The 16,904-nt window shown below is 39.9% G+C and overlaps 1 protein-coding gene across 2 annotated transcripts in view; it reads left to right on the forward strand.

Annotated features, from left to right (window-relative positions):
* Window positions 1-16,904, forward strand: part of nphp4 (nephronophthisis 4) — a 202,952-nt gene that overhangs the window by 94,262 nt on the left and 91,786 nt on the right. For both annotated transcript variants that reach the window (XM_023264530.3, XM_035945560.2), the window contains 3 exons: window positions 2,729-2,893; window positions 3,443-3,584; window positions 11,099-11,151. In XM_023264530.3, the coding sequence (XP_023120298.2) occupies window positions 2,729-2,893; window positions 3,443-3,584; window positions 11,099-11,151 (360 nt within the window). The remainder of the gene's footprint in view (window positions 1-2,728; window positions 2,894-3,442; window positions 3,585-11,098; window positions 11,152-16,904) is intronic.

Here is a 16,904-nt window from a genome sequence, read left to right on the forward strand (position 1 = left end):
TCATGAAAGAACAAAGATCCCTAAGAAAATGTTTGAAAGAAAGATTTCCAGTTACTTTTTTTAAATACTAAAAGATCTTTGGAGCCAGATTCAAGTAAGAATCTAAGCAATCACTGATGTGTTCATCCAAAAGTGTGATGTTGAGGTTCACTGTCCATGAGAGGTCAGAGGCCAGAAACCTTTAGATTGCATAGATAGATTAAAGCTTTGTTGATCCCACACCAGGGAAATTTGCAATGTTACAGCAGCAAAAACAGAATAAAACAATACAAAAAAGAGCCGCAAACAATGCACACAGTGCACAGATATAAATAGCCTTTTTTTCTTTTGCTCTAAGAGAAGCAATGTAAATGTTTATAGTATATAAACATTAACAATAAGAATATGGTCATATTATTGCACAGATCAGGTTATTGCTCTCTATGAAGGTATTGTCTGTGGTATTGTACATCACATCACGTTTGTCTTATTTACATTATTATTGCATAGTTAGTGGTTGAACTGAACTACTGAGAGCAGGTTTGATTGAACAGTCTGACCACAGCAGGACGGAAGGACCTGCGGTATCTCTCCTTTAGACACCACCGGTGAAGCAGTCTGTCACTGAAGGAGCTGCCCAGTGATGTTACTGTTTCCTGCAGGGGGTGGAAAGTGTCTTCCATGATAGACAAAAGCTTTGTCATCATCCTCCTGTCTCCCACCACCTCCACAGGGTCGACGGGGCAACCCAGGACAGAGCTGGCTTTCTTAAACAGCTTGTTCAGTGTCTTCCTGTCTGCAGCCGTGATGCTGCTGCTCCAGCAGACCACTCCATACATGATAGCTGATGCCACCACAGAATCATAAAAGGTCCTCAGAAGTGCTTCTGCACCCCGAAAGACCTCAGTTTCCTGAGCAGGTGGAATCTGTTCTGACCTTTCTTGTAGGGTGCATTGGTGTTTACAGTCCAGTCCAGTTTATGGTTCAAGTGAACACCCAAATACTTGTAACACTCCACAGTCTCAATGTCCATTCCCTGGATGTTCACTGGTCTGTTCCTGCTAAAATCCACCACCAGTTCCTTAGTTTTCCTCACGTTGATCTGGAGGCAGTTCAACAGGCACCAGTCCATAAAGTTCCGGTTAAGTTCTCTGTACTCCTCCTCATCTCCGCCAATGATGAGTCCAATCATGGCTAAGTCGTCAGAGAACTTCTGAAGAAGACAGTTCATAGTGTGATAAGAGAAGTCTGCTCTGTAGAGGGTGAAAAGAAAGGGGGCAAGGACAGTCCCCTGTAGGAGCCACGTACTGCAGACCACAGTGTCGGACACACAGTCCCCTGCCCTCACAAACTGTGGCCAGTTCGTGAGGTAATCCAGCAGCCACATTGTGAGGTGTGTCCACTCCTGTCTGCTCCAGCTTGTCCCTCGGAAGCATGGACTTGATGGCGTTGAAGGCACTGGAGAAAACATAAAACATTATACTCACAGTGCTCCTCGTCTTCTCCAGGTGAGAGAGGGCGCCTGTGCAGGAGGTACATCACTGCATCATCAACCCCGATGCCAGGCTGATAGGCAAACCGCAGTGGGTTCCTTGATGAGCTCACCAGAGGTTGCAGATGACAAAGGACCAAATTAGAACTTAATTCGAAGCGATTTGTGTGTACTTCTCCACAAACACTTCAAATGTGGTGTATTCTTTAATACTGGTCCTGCAAATATGGATTATTGAGTCCAGGTTTCATGTTTTGAAACTTATTGTCATTCTTCTATAGAACGTTTTGGGTGTTAGGAGGAGGTCAGGAGGTCACGGTGAAGAATACCATCTCCTCTTCTCCAGAGGTGATTATTCTCAGAATTATGTCCTGTGTTCTGCAAGAGGGCAGCAAGTTGTCATTCTGTAGTGAACATCAGATATGCAGATGTTGCCTTTGGGTGAAAGTTTTGAGTTAGCTGTCTTCTCAAAAGGTCTCCTATCAAAATTACACCTGTGAGAAAGGATCTTCTCTGATCTGGAATGTGCCTGGCAATAAGCTGTTGCTCTGCTCCTTACACTAATCTGTTCTACCTGTGATTGATTGCAGTCGTCTGATGATGATCAGCTTATAAATCGATTCAGCAAAACCCCTGAAACCTTCTGAGGATGATTTAAAGCAAAAGCCTTTTTAAAAATTTTTTTCCCAAGATGGCTGTAGAGGGCAATATTACTGATTGTGCATCAGGTTCAGACACAACAAAGCTGCTCCTAAACCATGAGGGCGACCTGGGATTTAGCAAATGGATAGTTGTGTGTGGGAATATGATGAGGAACTTATATAGGTGACTAGAATAACAAGAAGTTTGATTTGCAAGCCTTTTATTTTTGCAATTAGGGGGAAACAATTATGAACTGGCAAACTGAACGTATTTATTCATTTTTATCTTTTTTACTTGGAGTATGTTAATGCATTATCAATTCTTTTGTCCTGCTTTAGTAAACAAATCAAATTATAAGTTGATGACAGTTTAACACTATTAAAATTTGTAATTTGTTTTTGGTTAAAAACCGATATGCAAACTAATGAAAAATTGATTGGCCTAGCACAGTGATAACATTAACTAACTGTTACTTATTTGACCAATACCTTGGGCCAGGATCTGTAAGCAGAAAGCAAATAAAAGTCTAATCTTTCGTGGGGTTACAAGACTGTTAATCAAAGTTGCTTTTGATGTTTCATGTGTCTGAATGTCCAATTCTTAAATCTTTTTCAGCTGTCTGCTACCTCCACATCCAGAGCTGCCTTTTTGCAGTGCCTTCGCTGGGGGATTTGGTGCCCCTTCCAGGAGCCAGTTGACTGGAAGAGGGAAGAGATACGGCTTGTTTTGCAAGGAGGTGCAAAGCGAAACCCTCATGGAGTCATGGTCTACAGCACAGAGGTACGTGCCAGAACTCAGAGCCCTGTACCAAGCCCTGCCTCAGCTCCAGGCACAGCTCATGTAACACAATGGCACAGACTTTGTTGAGGGAGTAGCATGTAAAGGTGTTCAGACAGGGTGCTTTCTTCAGCACCTTTCAGTACTCACACAGATGCTTCCCAGAACACAAAAGCTTCACATTATCCATATTGTTGTGTGTGTTTATTGCTTTTCCCTCATCCAGTACCTGTTCAAGGTCAGGTTACATCACCCTTTAAAGGTCTGCCTACTTTACATTGCACTTTTAAACTTGTCTGCAAGTCTCATCATTTTAGTAACAGTATTAAAAATTTGAAAGGGTGCAAAATTTGTCATATTTTGGTGACTTAACTTTTACACCTTTGTTGTGAATTGTCACACATCTTGGGTGTTTGGAAATAGCTACACGTAATTCTACCACTCATTGCTTCTTCCTTCTGCTGTCCCATTCATTCCCTACAGAATCTGAACTGTTCACTCTCCAACTGTTTTGTTGTGTTGCTGAAATGTCTGAAACTTTCTCCTCTCAAGGAGGTCTCGGAAATGAAGGATACAATAACATTTTGGCTGTCATCCAGCCTGGAAAGAAAGGCATCCAGCCCAAAGGCATCTCTGAGGACAAAGCAGGAAGATGTGTCCCGTCAGAGGAGATCACCTTCATCACCCTCACAAAGTAAATATAATCAAGTAATCTATAATGGCCTTGTAAGAAAATATTTAATATTTGGAAAGGAATAGGAATAAGCTCATATGATAAGTGACTTTCTACTGCTCACGGCTTTGAAGGGATACACATTTATTTTTTTTCTCATGCAAAGAGTTTGCTTATGAGACCAGAGCATGTGTGGTCTGTTTCTACTAATTGTTTGAGGGTACACCTCAAGAATGTGGCAACACCCAGGTGTAATCAGCCAAAGTTCTAAGCATCAAACTAGCCTGTCCTCTGCATATAATACAGCCCCCACCTCTACAGTGTTATCTCAATGGTACCACTTGCTCTCTGCGTGATTAGCATGCTTCATGATTTCAGTCTTAGGGGAGTAAAGGGATAAACTGAAAATGCTGGGTGAAGAGTTTGGGCATCCACTAGGGCCTCTTGATCTGGAACAAGCCTTACTTTGCATCCTCATGTTATGTCAGCTCTTGGACAGGATGTTCACCTTGTACTTGTGCTTTTCAAGGTAATTACCATAACTTAGATTTTACTATATATGTGTTGTCACTGAATTTTGCACGACAATGCTTTGATAGGCTTATCAGCCGAGAAGTTAGACAATCAAACAATTTGTAAACAAACAAATAGTTTTTACGTTGCAGTTTGCTCAGTTGTGGATTAAAGAATAAGTGGAGGTGGAGGCATTAGCAGTCCCAGGCTGTAGAAACTGCTTTGAAGATATGAAATAAGATCGTTGCGGACATGGTATCGGTCTGTTGGGGTAAAGAGAGAGCTGAGCCAAAACATGAAGCTGTATGTTTACTGGTTGATCTACATTCCTACCTACACCTATGGCCGCAAGCTGTGGGTAGTTATCGAAAAAAGATTGTGGATACAAGTGGCAAAAATCAGTTTTCTTTAGTGGATGTCTCAGCTAACAATTAGAGATAGAATGAGAAGCTTGTTCATTTGGAAGGAGCTCAGAACATGGTTGCAGCTCCTCCACATCCTCCAGTTGAGGTGGTATAGGTCTCTGCATGCCTGTGGATGCCTCCCACATGTGGTGCTTTGGACATGTTTAACCAGTAGGAGACCTTTGGGCAGAACCACGATATGCTGGCTTGGGAACATTTTCTTATCCTTCTACTGCCCCTGAGACCCAGGCCTAAACAGGTGTTACAAAATGTACCCTTGGTCAATCTCTACCAGAATCAGTTGAGTGTGTGAACACATACACATACAACAGTGATTACTCACAAAGTACCTAAACACAACAAATTTGCATGCATTTAAACAAGGGCAACTATTCATGGAAGGAAAGTAGGTGTTAAAATATGTACAACTATAGATATGTGTTGAAGAGCATGCTTAAAGTGAACCAGAATTTTAGCCCAAAATCACAGTCAACCAAAGTTTAATGCAAATTTTAACAATAAATTGTAAGTTATTGACACCTCATTTACGAGAGATAGGTTGGCCACAGTGCCATGAAACAGAGAGCAGCTTTTCTGGGATGAGATGTAAACAGATATGTGATACCTGTGTAGGCCTACAGCATATGCAGTGGTTCAGGATAGGGTCTCAGCAAGAGTTGTTCTTGACTTAAATGTTAAGAGTGATGACCTGTGGAGGAGAAAAATAAAACAAAAAGCTTTCTTTCTGGACATCTATAAGTCCTGGATGGAAGGCAGGTCGATCTAAATGATGTTTTGTTGCAGTCCCGACTGTTCTTTGTAGTCTGTCTCTGTCTTTTTTGGTCTCAGATCCAAACCAGACAGTAACTGAACTGCAGAGAACAGACTGAATTACTGCAGTGTGGAACTGGATCAGCAGCTCCTAGGACTAAGTTGAACTTTCTGAGCAGGTGCTGGAAGTACGCATTCTGATGGGCCTTTTTGTTGATTGATTATGTTGAGTGTCCACTTCAGATCCTGGAAGATTGTTGATCCCAAAAACCTGAAGATTTCCACAGTAGGCACAGTGCTTTTGAGTATGGTGAGGGGGCACAGTGTAGATGGGCTCTTCTTGTAGTCCACTGTCGTCTCCAGAGTTCTGAGTGTGTTTCGCTTTGTCACGTGTATGTGATAAAACATTGCCAAAGTTCAGTTGCTCTGCTTTTTTAGAAGCTTTTGACTGTGTCTCTTGGCCTTCTTGGAATAGAACTTGCTCAGGTCCCATCATCTGACCTAAATATAGCAAGTCAAATGTTACAACAACCTCAATTCCCTACATTCTGCACTTGGGTCACTTAGTGCTGTTCTTGGTATATGTGATGTCATTTCATCATCAAATTACACGTTTTAAGCAAATTACACAAATTATTCACCCACGACAACCCCTTGCAGTTCCTTCATCGCCCTGCAGGGCACACAGAACTCCTGTTGAGGATGATATTTGTAAAAGAGACTGCAGCTTCCCTACAGTACATCAATCAACATTGCTTTCTAAGCCACTAATCATGCAAGTCAAATAGCAAAAAGGTGAATATGGACTATTACTGTCTGTTGGTTACTGTGTAGTGCAATTTATGGGTATTACACTTTCTAATCAGAGGCTTTGTAATCCTACAATGGACTGTGGTTGTAGTTTTGGACCCTCACTAAAACCACAGTATAGTCATTTAACAGTTAGTGTATTTATGTTATCTTTACTCACTCTGTAATGTAGAAACCACTGAGTAATGATGTTCTAATCTCAAATAGACAGGATGCAATCTCACCATACCTTGCAGAGGTCAGACCAAAAACCTTTTATGAGACAGGCTTGAGTTCTCCCAGGTACAAATATATGTAATTATACCAATCAGCCGCAACAATGAACCCACTGACAGGTGAACTGAATAACACTGACTGTCTTGTTACTATGGCAACTTTCAAGAAGACGGCTATATTAAGCTGTAAATGGTCAAATGGACAGTGTAAGGATTTGAGTGACTTTGAAAAAGGTTGAGCTAGATAACTGGGTCAGATCTTCAAAATGGCAGATCTTGTTGAGCATTTCCGGTATGCGGAGATTGTTACCAAAATCAGTTCTAGGAAGAACAACCAGTGAACTGGTGACATTCTCATTGACACCAAAGGCTCAATGATGTGCATGAAGAGCCAAAACTTGCCTGTGTTTGACTTACTGTAGCAGAGATTACTGGAAACCTCAATGCTGGGTACAGTAGAAAGGTGTCAGAACACACAGTGTACTGCAGCTTGCTGTATAGCCTCAGACAGGTCAGAGTGAACATGTTGTGCCCCTTCGACTACTGATGGCATGGGCACGTCATGTCAGAACTGGACCACAGAACTGGAAGAAGGTGGCCTGATCTGATCGACCATGTTTTCTTTTACATCAATGCAAATAGCTATGGGTGTCTGGCATTTGCCTGAGGAAGGGGTAGCAACAGGATGCACTATGGGTAGAAGGCAAGACATCTTAAGCAATGTGATGCTCTGGCAATGTTCTGCTCGGAAACCTTGAATCCTGACATTCATGTTGATGCTACTTTGGCACTCACCTTCTCACGTACACATTGTCGCATGCCATTTACACCCCTTCATGGCAGCAGCATTTTCTGAGGCGGCAGGATAATCCTTCCTGTGACACTACAAACATTTTTCAGGAATGATTTGAGGAACATGTCAAACAGTTCAAGGTGTTGACTTGACTTACTAGTCCTCCAGATTCCAATCAAGTTAAGCATTTGGCGGATGTGCAGGCACCTGGACATGATTAGGCGGGCAGTTTAATTGTTGCGAATAAACAGTGTATGTGTATTGCTTTGAAGCAAAGACTGCATACTGAAATACGGTCTCACTTACTGGATGTAGATTTTAGGTATAAAGCCTGCCATTTCCAGTATGCATTTTACAGTTTGTTAGTGTTTTTAAAAATCCACTTTGCTACGGGAATCAATAAGAACAACCTTTAAACATTTTCAGTTACATGCTGAAAATGGCAAGTTTTGTAGAGGATTTGATTTGTACAATAAACCAGCCCTGCTTTCTTCTTTGGTGAATTAGCCATTTTATCACCAATGCTCATCTCTCTGCATGTAAATATTCCACCAGAACAATTTCCCCAAGAATGTTTTGCAGGAGGACCTTCGCTGTATCCCGGGCTTAACACCCTGCAAGACAAATGTGGTTTTAGAGAAACACAAACAAGCCCCAGCATTTTTTCCTTTAATAGCAGAATGATTATGATGTGCTGTTGAAACGTTCTGCAGCGCTGACACAGAGCTGTGGGGATAGGGCTGAAGTGTGACAGCCTACTGCGTCTTTGTCCTTTTCTGAGCAGCTTTTATATTCAGATTTCTTCAGACCACTATGATGGATTTGATGGAGATCTGACTGTACAAGATTAGTGCTGTTGTCCTGAAAACTCATCATATTTCACACCTTCTCAGACTCAACTAGATGACAACCACTGACAGTAGCATATGATTTTTCCTTTTAGTAAATTTCATGTGGTGTAATAATTTTAGTGTGCATTTGACAGACATTTTTTGTAGCATGACATATCAGCCACTTGTCACCATTTTATCATCAATGGTCATATAAGGCCATTCTTTGCTTTTAAGTGCAATGCTTAAGAATGTGAAAATGAACCTGAACCATGTCTCTGCTTTTTTTTTTTTTTTTGTCAGATTTTAAGGGGGTGATCAGAGAATCCTGCTGAATGAGCAGAACCCTTTTTATTCTTTTGTCTCCAATTAAGCGTGACCATTCCACGATATCTTTCCAAAAATAACTCCTGGATCCCAAGCTGTAGTCCACACACTGAAACAAAGCTCTGATTAAATATTCCAGTTCTTGTAAACAGCAAAGATAAATGATGTGCCAGTGTCTGCATCTCTTATCGTAACCCAAACTGCTGATTTCTTCCGTGTCTGTCAGTGAATTGATTAAAAGTGTTGTAAACACTACATACAGCCACTCAATCCCAGTGACAGCAGAAAGAACTTGAGTGGACCCTGCTCGTATACTTGATTTCCCTTTTAATGATGCTGTTAACTTATCTTGGGAGAGAACAATAGTGTTGATCAGGGCCTACTTCATGGGTTTTAGAGAAGACTTTTGGCAACATTTATTAATGACATTTTAATCAGTGTTGTAGTGTCTTCAGAGGGTTCCCCAAGAAGCCTGAATGACTTAGGTTAGTGTTCAGAGCAGAGGAGAATTATATCATGCATGCCATTCTCTTTCTTTTTAGCACCTTAACCAGCCTTGACTTTGTTTTTTCTAAAATTGTGTTCGCATGGATGCAAAGACATGGCAGTAAGTGTGCTGTTTTCAATTGTAGTATTAAAAAAGCAAAAAACAAAAACAAAACAGAAAAAAAACTTTATTTGATGTCTTTCATCAATTTTCAGACAGTTTTTTACATTAGAGCTAATTGCACATTTTTATGATTTTTATATGAGGTAAACTGTTGGGATGAAGTAGGACAGTGGGCACTGGGATTAGTGAGGAGGTGACTATTTATTGCAAATTTTGGAAAGTCTGTATTTTCTGTCTGTTTTTATGTCCTTGTTACTTGCTTCATGGTCATTACAAACAGATCTTCCTAACAGGTTAGCATTTCCCATACTAATAAGGTATGATTAAAGACCTCATCATTGCTTTCCAAGCAAATTTCCTCCAGTAGTTTGATTGTGATGTCTTGAGGTTTGCCCTTTAAGTAGTCTTTCCAATTTTCTGCAAATATCTCTTTTCTTTTTTTTACTTCTTTATATACATTTGGAGGCTTTTGAAATGTTTTATATATATTTGAAAGATTCTCTTCTTCTTTGTTTCTGTTTTGAATCAGAAATCGTATTAAATACTTTTTAAATTTGCCCTCTTTTGAATGTATCATAAGATAATTTCTCACAGCAAAATATTTTTAGTCCAACCCATATTTCAAAGCTAATATTTCAACTGACTTTGTAGGGCCTTCTGTAAGTAACTGGGAGTATGTCAGTGTTCCATTACTATCCCAGCAATCTAAGATGTTATCAAGTCTGTTTGGAATGAAGTCAGATTAGTGTGCAATTTATCCGAGTTATGTACATTTGTTGTTTAATTTGAGGGTTTCACATACGTTTCTAGTTTATCACAGCATTTGAAATGCGTTGACTCCATTCTGTACATTTTTCCATACTGCTTTTCCTGTAAATGATAATGTCCAAATTGATATGGTTGCCATTTCTTTTACAGTGTTGATCCATTTGACCTCTGTTTTTTTTGTTTCATCCACTGGGTTGCAATAATTTATCTCTTTGATGCATATATGTATGTGGACAGAGCTGACTGCATTTCAAACCAAACATTTGTTAGAAAGAAGCAATACACTTGACCAGTATCAAAATGAACCTTTAACTTATTCATGATGACCTTTAAGATGACTTCTAGTTAGAGAGGTGGAAATTCTCGTCAAGTCCATACATTTTCATTTATCAATAATTTAGCTGCAGGGTTCCCTGTTGTTGATGTGAGCATCACTCTGCATCTAATGATGAAAAACATCTGGAGAAAGTCTGGCTGTTTTGACACAGATGGTCTTCAATGAATTTTAAAAACTTATCATCTTTTAAATATTTAATGTGTTCTTGGTCAGTCCTCCTTGTCTTGGATTCTTACAGGTGCTTGCATCCAGCTCAAGTACATCTGGTAGTTTTCTCAGCGGTCAAGAAGACATTTTATTGATCACAAATTATTGGCAAATTGCACATCAGTCCAGCTAATGATGTGAAACGCATTCTCCATGAGCTCAAGAAGTAAAGCAGTGAGAAAGCGGAAAGCCCCCCAAAACAAAATGGCAGCCAGGGGGTAATGCCAAAGCACATTTGTGACAGAGAGCCAGCCAGTTCCACACCATGTCCACTCTGTGTGCATGTAGTCTGAACAGATGGGAGCTACAGTAAGACACCCCAGGCAACTTAAGTAATTTCCAAAAGGCCAGTCAAGCCCAGCACAGAGAGTGAGAAAGAGTGGGAGAGGAGGACAAAGAGATGCTAGAAAACCTTTCATTTCAGTATTACCATGGCTACCGACCAAAAATCTCAGGAAGCATTGTTAGACTTTTAACTCAGTGTGGTAGCTAAATCCAACCCTGCCTCCTGATCTGTGTGAAATTGGATCGATTTTTCACGTTTGTACAGAGAGGCAGTATTCCAGTGTTGAGTGCGGTTATTTACTTCTCCCAACCACATTGTTCCATGAGACTCTTATCCCTCAGGATGCCAGTTCACTGCAAATCCAATCAACAGGAAAGCAATTAGAAAAGATGACATTTTACACTAAACTCTTGTCGCTCACAAACTAATATTTCCTTAAATGGCTACCCAAACTATTAAATTAACTGTGCTGTCAGGTGCACAGAGCATGTGGCAGACATTAGAATGTTGTTAAGTGAGCTTGTTAAACACTGAACTGAAATTGCTTGTACATAAATGTATGACATGCACATGAAGCCCTCATCTGAAAGATGACATAAAATGCTTTACAAGTTTATACAAGGTGGATTGTCTTTATTTCCTCATTCTTGCTTGTGTTTTCCAGGTCAGAAAATCATTCCACCAGCTTCTCCTCCAGAGTCTCCTCAAGGCCCTGGGGTAAGACACCTTATCACCTATTGAATTTTACAGGCGACCTTTAATACTGCCCAATTAAAGAAAGGTTCTGTATAAACCTATAACTTTATCACTAAAACCAGCTGTGTTTTGTACTTATATGTCTTCGAAATGAAACAATTTCCAACAAGGGTTCTAATCATTTGTCTTTAAAAATGGTGTTCATCAGTTGCTTTTTTTGCTCTGTCTCCATGCTCATAGCCAGGTAGTAGTTTGTTTTCTTTTTCATTTTTTTCTCAGTTTTCATAGCTAAAACTAAAATTAGCTGCCATAGAAAATTCAGCTGGATAGTAAAAAAAATCAGCTTTTTAGAGTGTCTCCTAAGAGATGAGTGCAGTCTTTATTCAGTTTAAAGTTGTTATTTAGTGTTGGCCATGTGTAAGTGTTTGCATCGTCAGCATTTCTGCTAATCTCTATGACCAGACACCTGCAGATAGCTGATGGCAGCAGCAGCTGCTTGTGTGTGAACTGCCAGGCAGCATACCATTCAGTAAGACAAAGCAAGGATCTTTATGGCGATATCACACAACGCCACTGATTAATAAAAACTTATGCAGGTAGCAGTATGAATAATAGTGGGCCTATCAAAATTTTCAAAGCCAAAACTGGAAATGATTTGGTTTGTAATGGTGTTACATTTAAGAGTTTTTCTTTTAACTTGATAGCAAGCCAGCTATTTTTAAAATGCTGGCCATGTCCCCGTCTCTCTCTGCTGTGTCCATTTGTCTGCTGAAAGCCAGAATGATGGGAACATTTGGAACTCTTTTAGTACAATTCTCTTGAAATGATGTATTCAGAGTAACTTTAGATGGGCCTTAGGCTCGGTGTACATAATATAGTAGAGCTACAAATGTCTTGCCTTTTGTTTAGGTGTAGATTCAAAATTAAAGAATAAAAAACACTTTGTAATTTTAGGCTGAGTTCTGTGCATGTGTGCTGTTGAATGCTTAGAAATGTTATCGGAATCATCACAATATAGACGTGTCTGCACAGAGATTTTTTGTTCGTGACTCTGATACACTGGTTATGAAACGTGCCATTTGTCAGTTATCACCTGGACGTAGACACAAATATGCAAATCCTTAGTGGTTCTTGTATTTACTTATAGGCAAGCATTAAGAATGGATTTTAGTCAACAGCTGACCTGGAATGCTTTCTGCTTGAACAGGAAGCGTTCATGCCTCTGGCAGCCTTCGTGCATGTGTTCAGCTCCTCTCCCATGCTCTTTAGACAAGGATCATGAATCTTGACTAATCCACGCTTACGCTGTGTCTGGTTTTTCAACAAAGATTGTAGGTCAAGGCTATAAATTAACAAAAAGAAAAATGTCAGGAAAATTCCTTATCAGAATCCAGATCTGTCACCAGAAATATGATTAGGAGGCATAACTGAAGAGAGACATGTTTACAAAAAATGTTTAGGTTTTTTTCTTTTCTTTCTTTTAATCTTTTGCCTCACCTGCATGAGATTCCAGAAAGAATTTCATTGAATAAGTATGCATTAGGATTGGCAAACAAAAAAAAGGAAGTGTGTGGGTGAGACAAAATTGTTATTCTTCGTGAGAGACAACAAAATACCTGTCCATGTCAATCACGGATAACATCACAACTGAATCCTAGGAAGGAGGTAATATTAATGATAATAATTATGCATAGTGGCATCCATTTAGGTTAAATGTCACATCAGCATCATTGTATGTTCGTGGCAACTGATATAATGCTGATCAATTCAACAGTAGCTTTGTAATAAATTTAACAGCAGCATAGTCATCCATCCATGACATCTGGTGGATGTGGGTGACGATGACTCATATCTACTCCTCAGTAAAATACCAACGTCAGCCATATGTAACATATACCAACAGTGTGTCGCTGTGTGTGTGTGTGTATTGCGTATCATTTCTTCCTGATTGAGCTAAGCTACAGGGCGTAACCGTCATCCCTCAGCCTGAGTGGAAGTGCTAGTGGAGACTGGGAGTTGTGATAGATGGTGCTCTCTCTCAGGATGAGGCCAGGGACTCATGCAGTAGCACAGAGCCACAGAGCGGAGGAGGAGAGAGATCAGCTCTGTTTCAGTGTTAGCTCTCTGGGCCAGAATGAGTCGGCATTGTCGACTCATTTTAAATTGAACCAGCAGGGGCTGGGAACCGTGGGAGTGTTGCACCCATGAACTCTACAAATCGACCCTCATTTTGATTAAGCAGGGAGGGCGGTGGAAGCCTACAAGTGGGCAGCTCCCAGTGGCTAAGAAGAGATGACTGTGGTCATACTGGGCAGCTCTTAGGGGATGACATGAAAGGAAGGTGGTGCTTAACTGAATGTATTGCTCTACACACCGCTCGCCCTTAAACAGTCTTTTATCAACTCTAAATTCCCCAAACATCTGGTCTATCAAACTGCCACAATGAATATAAAAAGACAACATGCTATTTCCACTGTGTTATTGCTTGATTATATTTCCACTGCAAATTAGAAGGTGCTTGTATCATATTTTCAAGATTTAAGGGTTAAAGTTCAACTGCAGTTTCCCAAGAGAAGCAATTAACTTTGCTCCAGAGGAGAAATGCACATCTTACAGCCAGAAACCATTGGCAATTTAATAAGCTGTTGATGTAAATAAAAAGGCCACTGTGGCCACAAGTTGCAATTATAGCATAAGAGCACATTGAATTTAAAGACATCGCTATTAGAAAACCGTACTGTGAGTGGAAAGACCTCTAGCTTTAATCAGTCTCCTATGGCACCACCAAAGGTGTAGGTATAAAATTAAGCAAGTGTGCTTTTAAAAGACTTGCTTCTAACCTGCATTAAGCCACATTTTTAGACAAATATATTTAATTCTATAAATAAATGTGTAAGTAAGGTGTCTTTAAGCCACTCCTCACTTGAATTTTTGATTTGTAAACAGAGCCTCAACAAATGGATTACAAAGTTAATGACTAGCTTGTGAAGAAATTTAGGTATCCAGCATCCAAAAACCCAGATATTTTTCTCCGCAGTTGGTGGAGACCAAAGCAAAGATAAAGGAGAGGGAATATTTAACTTGCATTCAAAGGGTATTCAATATCGTCACTTCATATAAATGCTAATGTGGCTCAGTGCTGATTGTGTATTTTTGCTTGCAAGTTTATCATCAAGGTGTTAATGTGTCAAATTATATTTTTTCAAATGGTTAAGCTATTCCCTATGGGACAAATGCACAGCTTAATGCAGCTTTACGTTCACTCTAAATGCTCTGCACATTTACTAAGTAAATAATGGTGTGAAGCAGCAGTCATTAGTGCCCTGGCTGCTCAGTGTGCACAGCATAGATATTTATCTGATGGCCATCCAGGATTCTACAGTAAGAAATAAAACAGAAAACACTGTGTGAAGCCATGCCACTGCTGTTGGCAGTCAACCTCCAATTCATCACAAATCTAACTGCCGCAAAATTCACAAATACAGTCTCTCTCTCTCTCTGTCTCTCCCCCTTTTCAATGATACTGTTATAAAAATACACTTGTTCAGTCCTACAGTGATTTTCCCTGTTGAACGAGATTTTGCTTTCCTCTTCAACATGGTTGTCAAGTACTGACTAATCAATGGCATCCGTGTCTGAAATGACTCTGTAAACAAACTGTATTCTCTAGCTCTGTCTGTAGGCATTGTTGGATCTGACAACTTTCTCTTGCTTGCATAAATTATTGATCCTTGACACTCAGTTTGCTGCGGTGCAGAATGCTAAAGATCTTGTGGTATTTATAGCCAACATTTGGAAGAGCAGCTGAATTTGTTTGCTTTCGTTGATGATGATTTCTCTCACTAGGCTGCGGTCGTGTTTCGGGGTCGTGCTCGCCTTCTGTTGACCCAGGTGGTCTTGTAGTCCGTGGGCCGAAGGTGAGGCCATGTTTCAGTTTGCTGCTGGCAGAGGGCTTGTTTGGCACCTGGCACTGCCTCAGTCAGACTTAATTTACTCACAAAGAGTAGTTAGTGCCTCATCTTTGTATCAAATGAAAGAATTTTCAGGGTTCCTGAGATATGGTTGTTGTATGGCTCTATTTTAACATCCCAAGTGTTTGCTCTGTGTGAAACAGGAAAAAAAAATATATACCAACATGTAGTACAACTTCCTACTTTGAAGTAAATTGCAAATTATATATAGTATCATTTAGATTTTTCTCATACCTAACATTTATGGTTTTCTCTGAAATGACAATGATTTCTGTTAATGCTGGCTTTGTAGGCTACTTAAGCCTTTGGAGTTACAGCTCAACCACTTACTACAACTTTAGTGATTACTGGAGGAAACATGATTTCACTTCAGCATTCAGCTAGGTTTTTGTAATTGTTCATCTTGAACTTTCATTTCACAGGTATTCCTCATGTCATGGCTGTCAATGACATGAAACTTAAAAACAGCACAATAAAGTCAACCCATGCTTCAAGGGCCTGTAATTCTGAAAATATTTTTAGTTTGAAGGTACAACTTTGCAATTTTTATTGTGTGCTATTGTTATTGTACAAAAAACAAACAAACAAACAAAAAAAACAATATAAAAGCTGCTGCTTCCAAGGAAGTCAGGCGGGAGAGGCTGATTTTTCAGGGAATGCCATTATATGAGGGATTTGAACATTTCTTACTTATACAGATCTAGTTTCAGTTTCACTCATTGCCAGTTGGTCAGTGTTGCTCTCATCATCCGTCTTCTAGTCACTACCTGTTCCTGCCTGAATCTGTATCTTAGCTTCTATCTGCATGCTTCTTGCATCATTCACTGTTCCTGCCTGCCTGCATTTGTGTCGTCCCTCTTGGGCTTTGCATGCCGATCCTGATGCACTGATTTGTGAGAGCAGATTTTTGTAGACTTTAGTGTGAGGGAGGACAGAATCGTGACCATCCCAGATGATTTGAGCATGCAATAGAATTGCGTGAGCAAGCAGTACGGATTCTCATGCTCATAATGATCAAAGCTGCATGTGTCCACTTTTGGCAGCCTGGCGCTGCTCAGCGTAAATGCAGACTGAGGGAACAGAGTCACCTAATAAGTTTGACCTGGATGTGAAGGACCACCCTGTTCAACACTTCCTTCTGTTTTCTAGAGGACAGCTGGGACAGGGATGTCAGGGTAGAGCTTTTTTAACCACTGGATGGAGACAAAGAGCAGTGTTTGGTGTCTGTTAGCTTAAAAATCTGAACACACTTATAGCAAATATTTATAATTTATCTGAACACATTTATAGTAAATATAGATTATTTGTTGGCAAAGCTGTTTGTAGTGGTGTAAATTTGAGAATAGGTATAATTACAAAATAATTATTAGTGATATAGCCATGTTAGCTTTCTGTTGAAAGTTTCATGTTAGCTTCTGTTTAAAGCATGATTACCCAATGTAGGTTTCCTGGTTTCTTAAGATTTGTGCTTGATTTTAACATTAAATGATTAGAACCATTATAGCAAAGACATATACAGCTGAGGCTCTTTGTCACTTCTGAGCCTGATATGAGGTGGTTGGATTTACTGCTGTCTGATCCAGCTCCATGTGGGAATAAAAAAAATAATCTTTCAAACAAAAAACAAGTTTCATTATAGATCTGCTACAAATCCGACATACCAGTATGAGTAAATAGGATCAGTCAGATTAAAAGAATCTGTAGAGCTGATCCACACTGCTATAATAACAGAACATGTAAGTCACATGTTGTCCTAAATAGTCATATGAGCATCAGTGTAGGGAGCAACTGAAGGAATTTTTT

The sequence above is a fragment of the Amphiprion ocellaris genome, chromosome 8 (genome assembly GCF_022539595.1).
Source record: "Amphiprion ocellaris isolate individual 3 ecotype Okinawa chromosome 8, ASM2253959v1, whole genome shotgun sequence".
Taxonomy (NCBI): Eukaryota; Metazoa; Chordata; class Actinopteri; family Pomacentridae; genus Amphiprion; species Amphiprion ocellaris.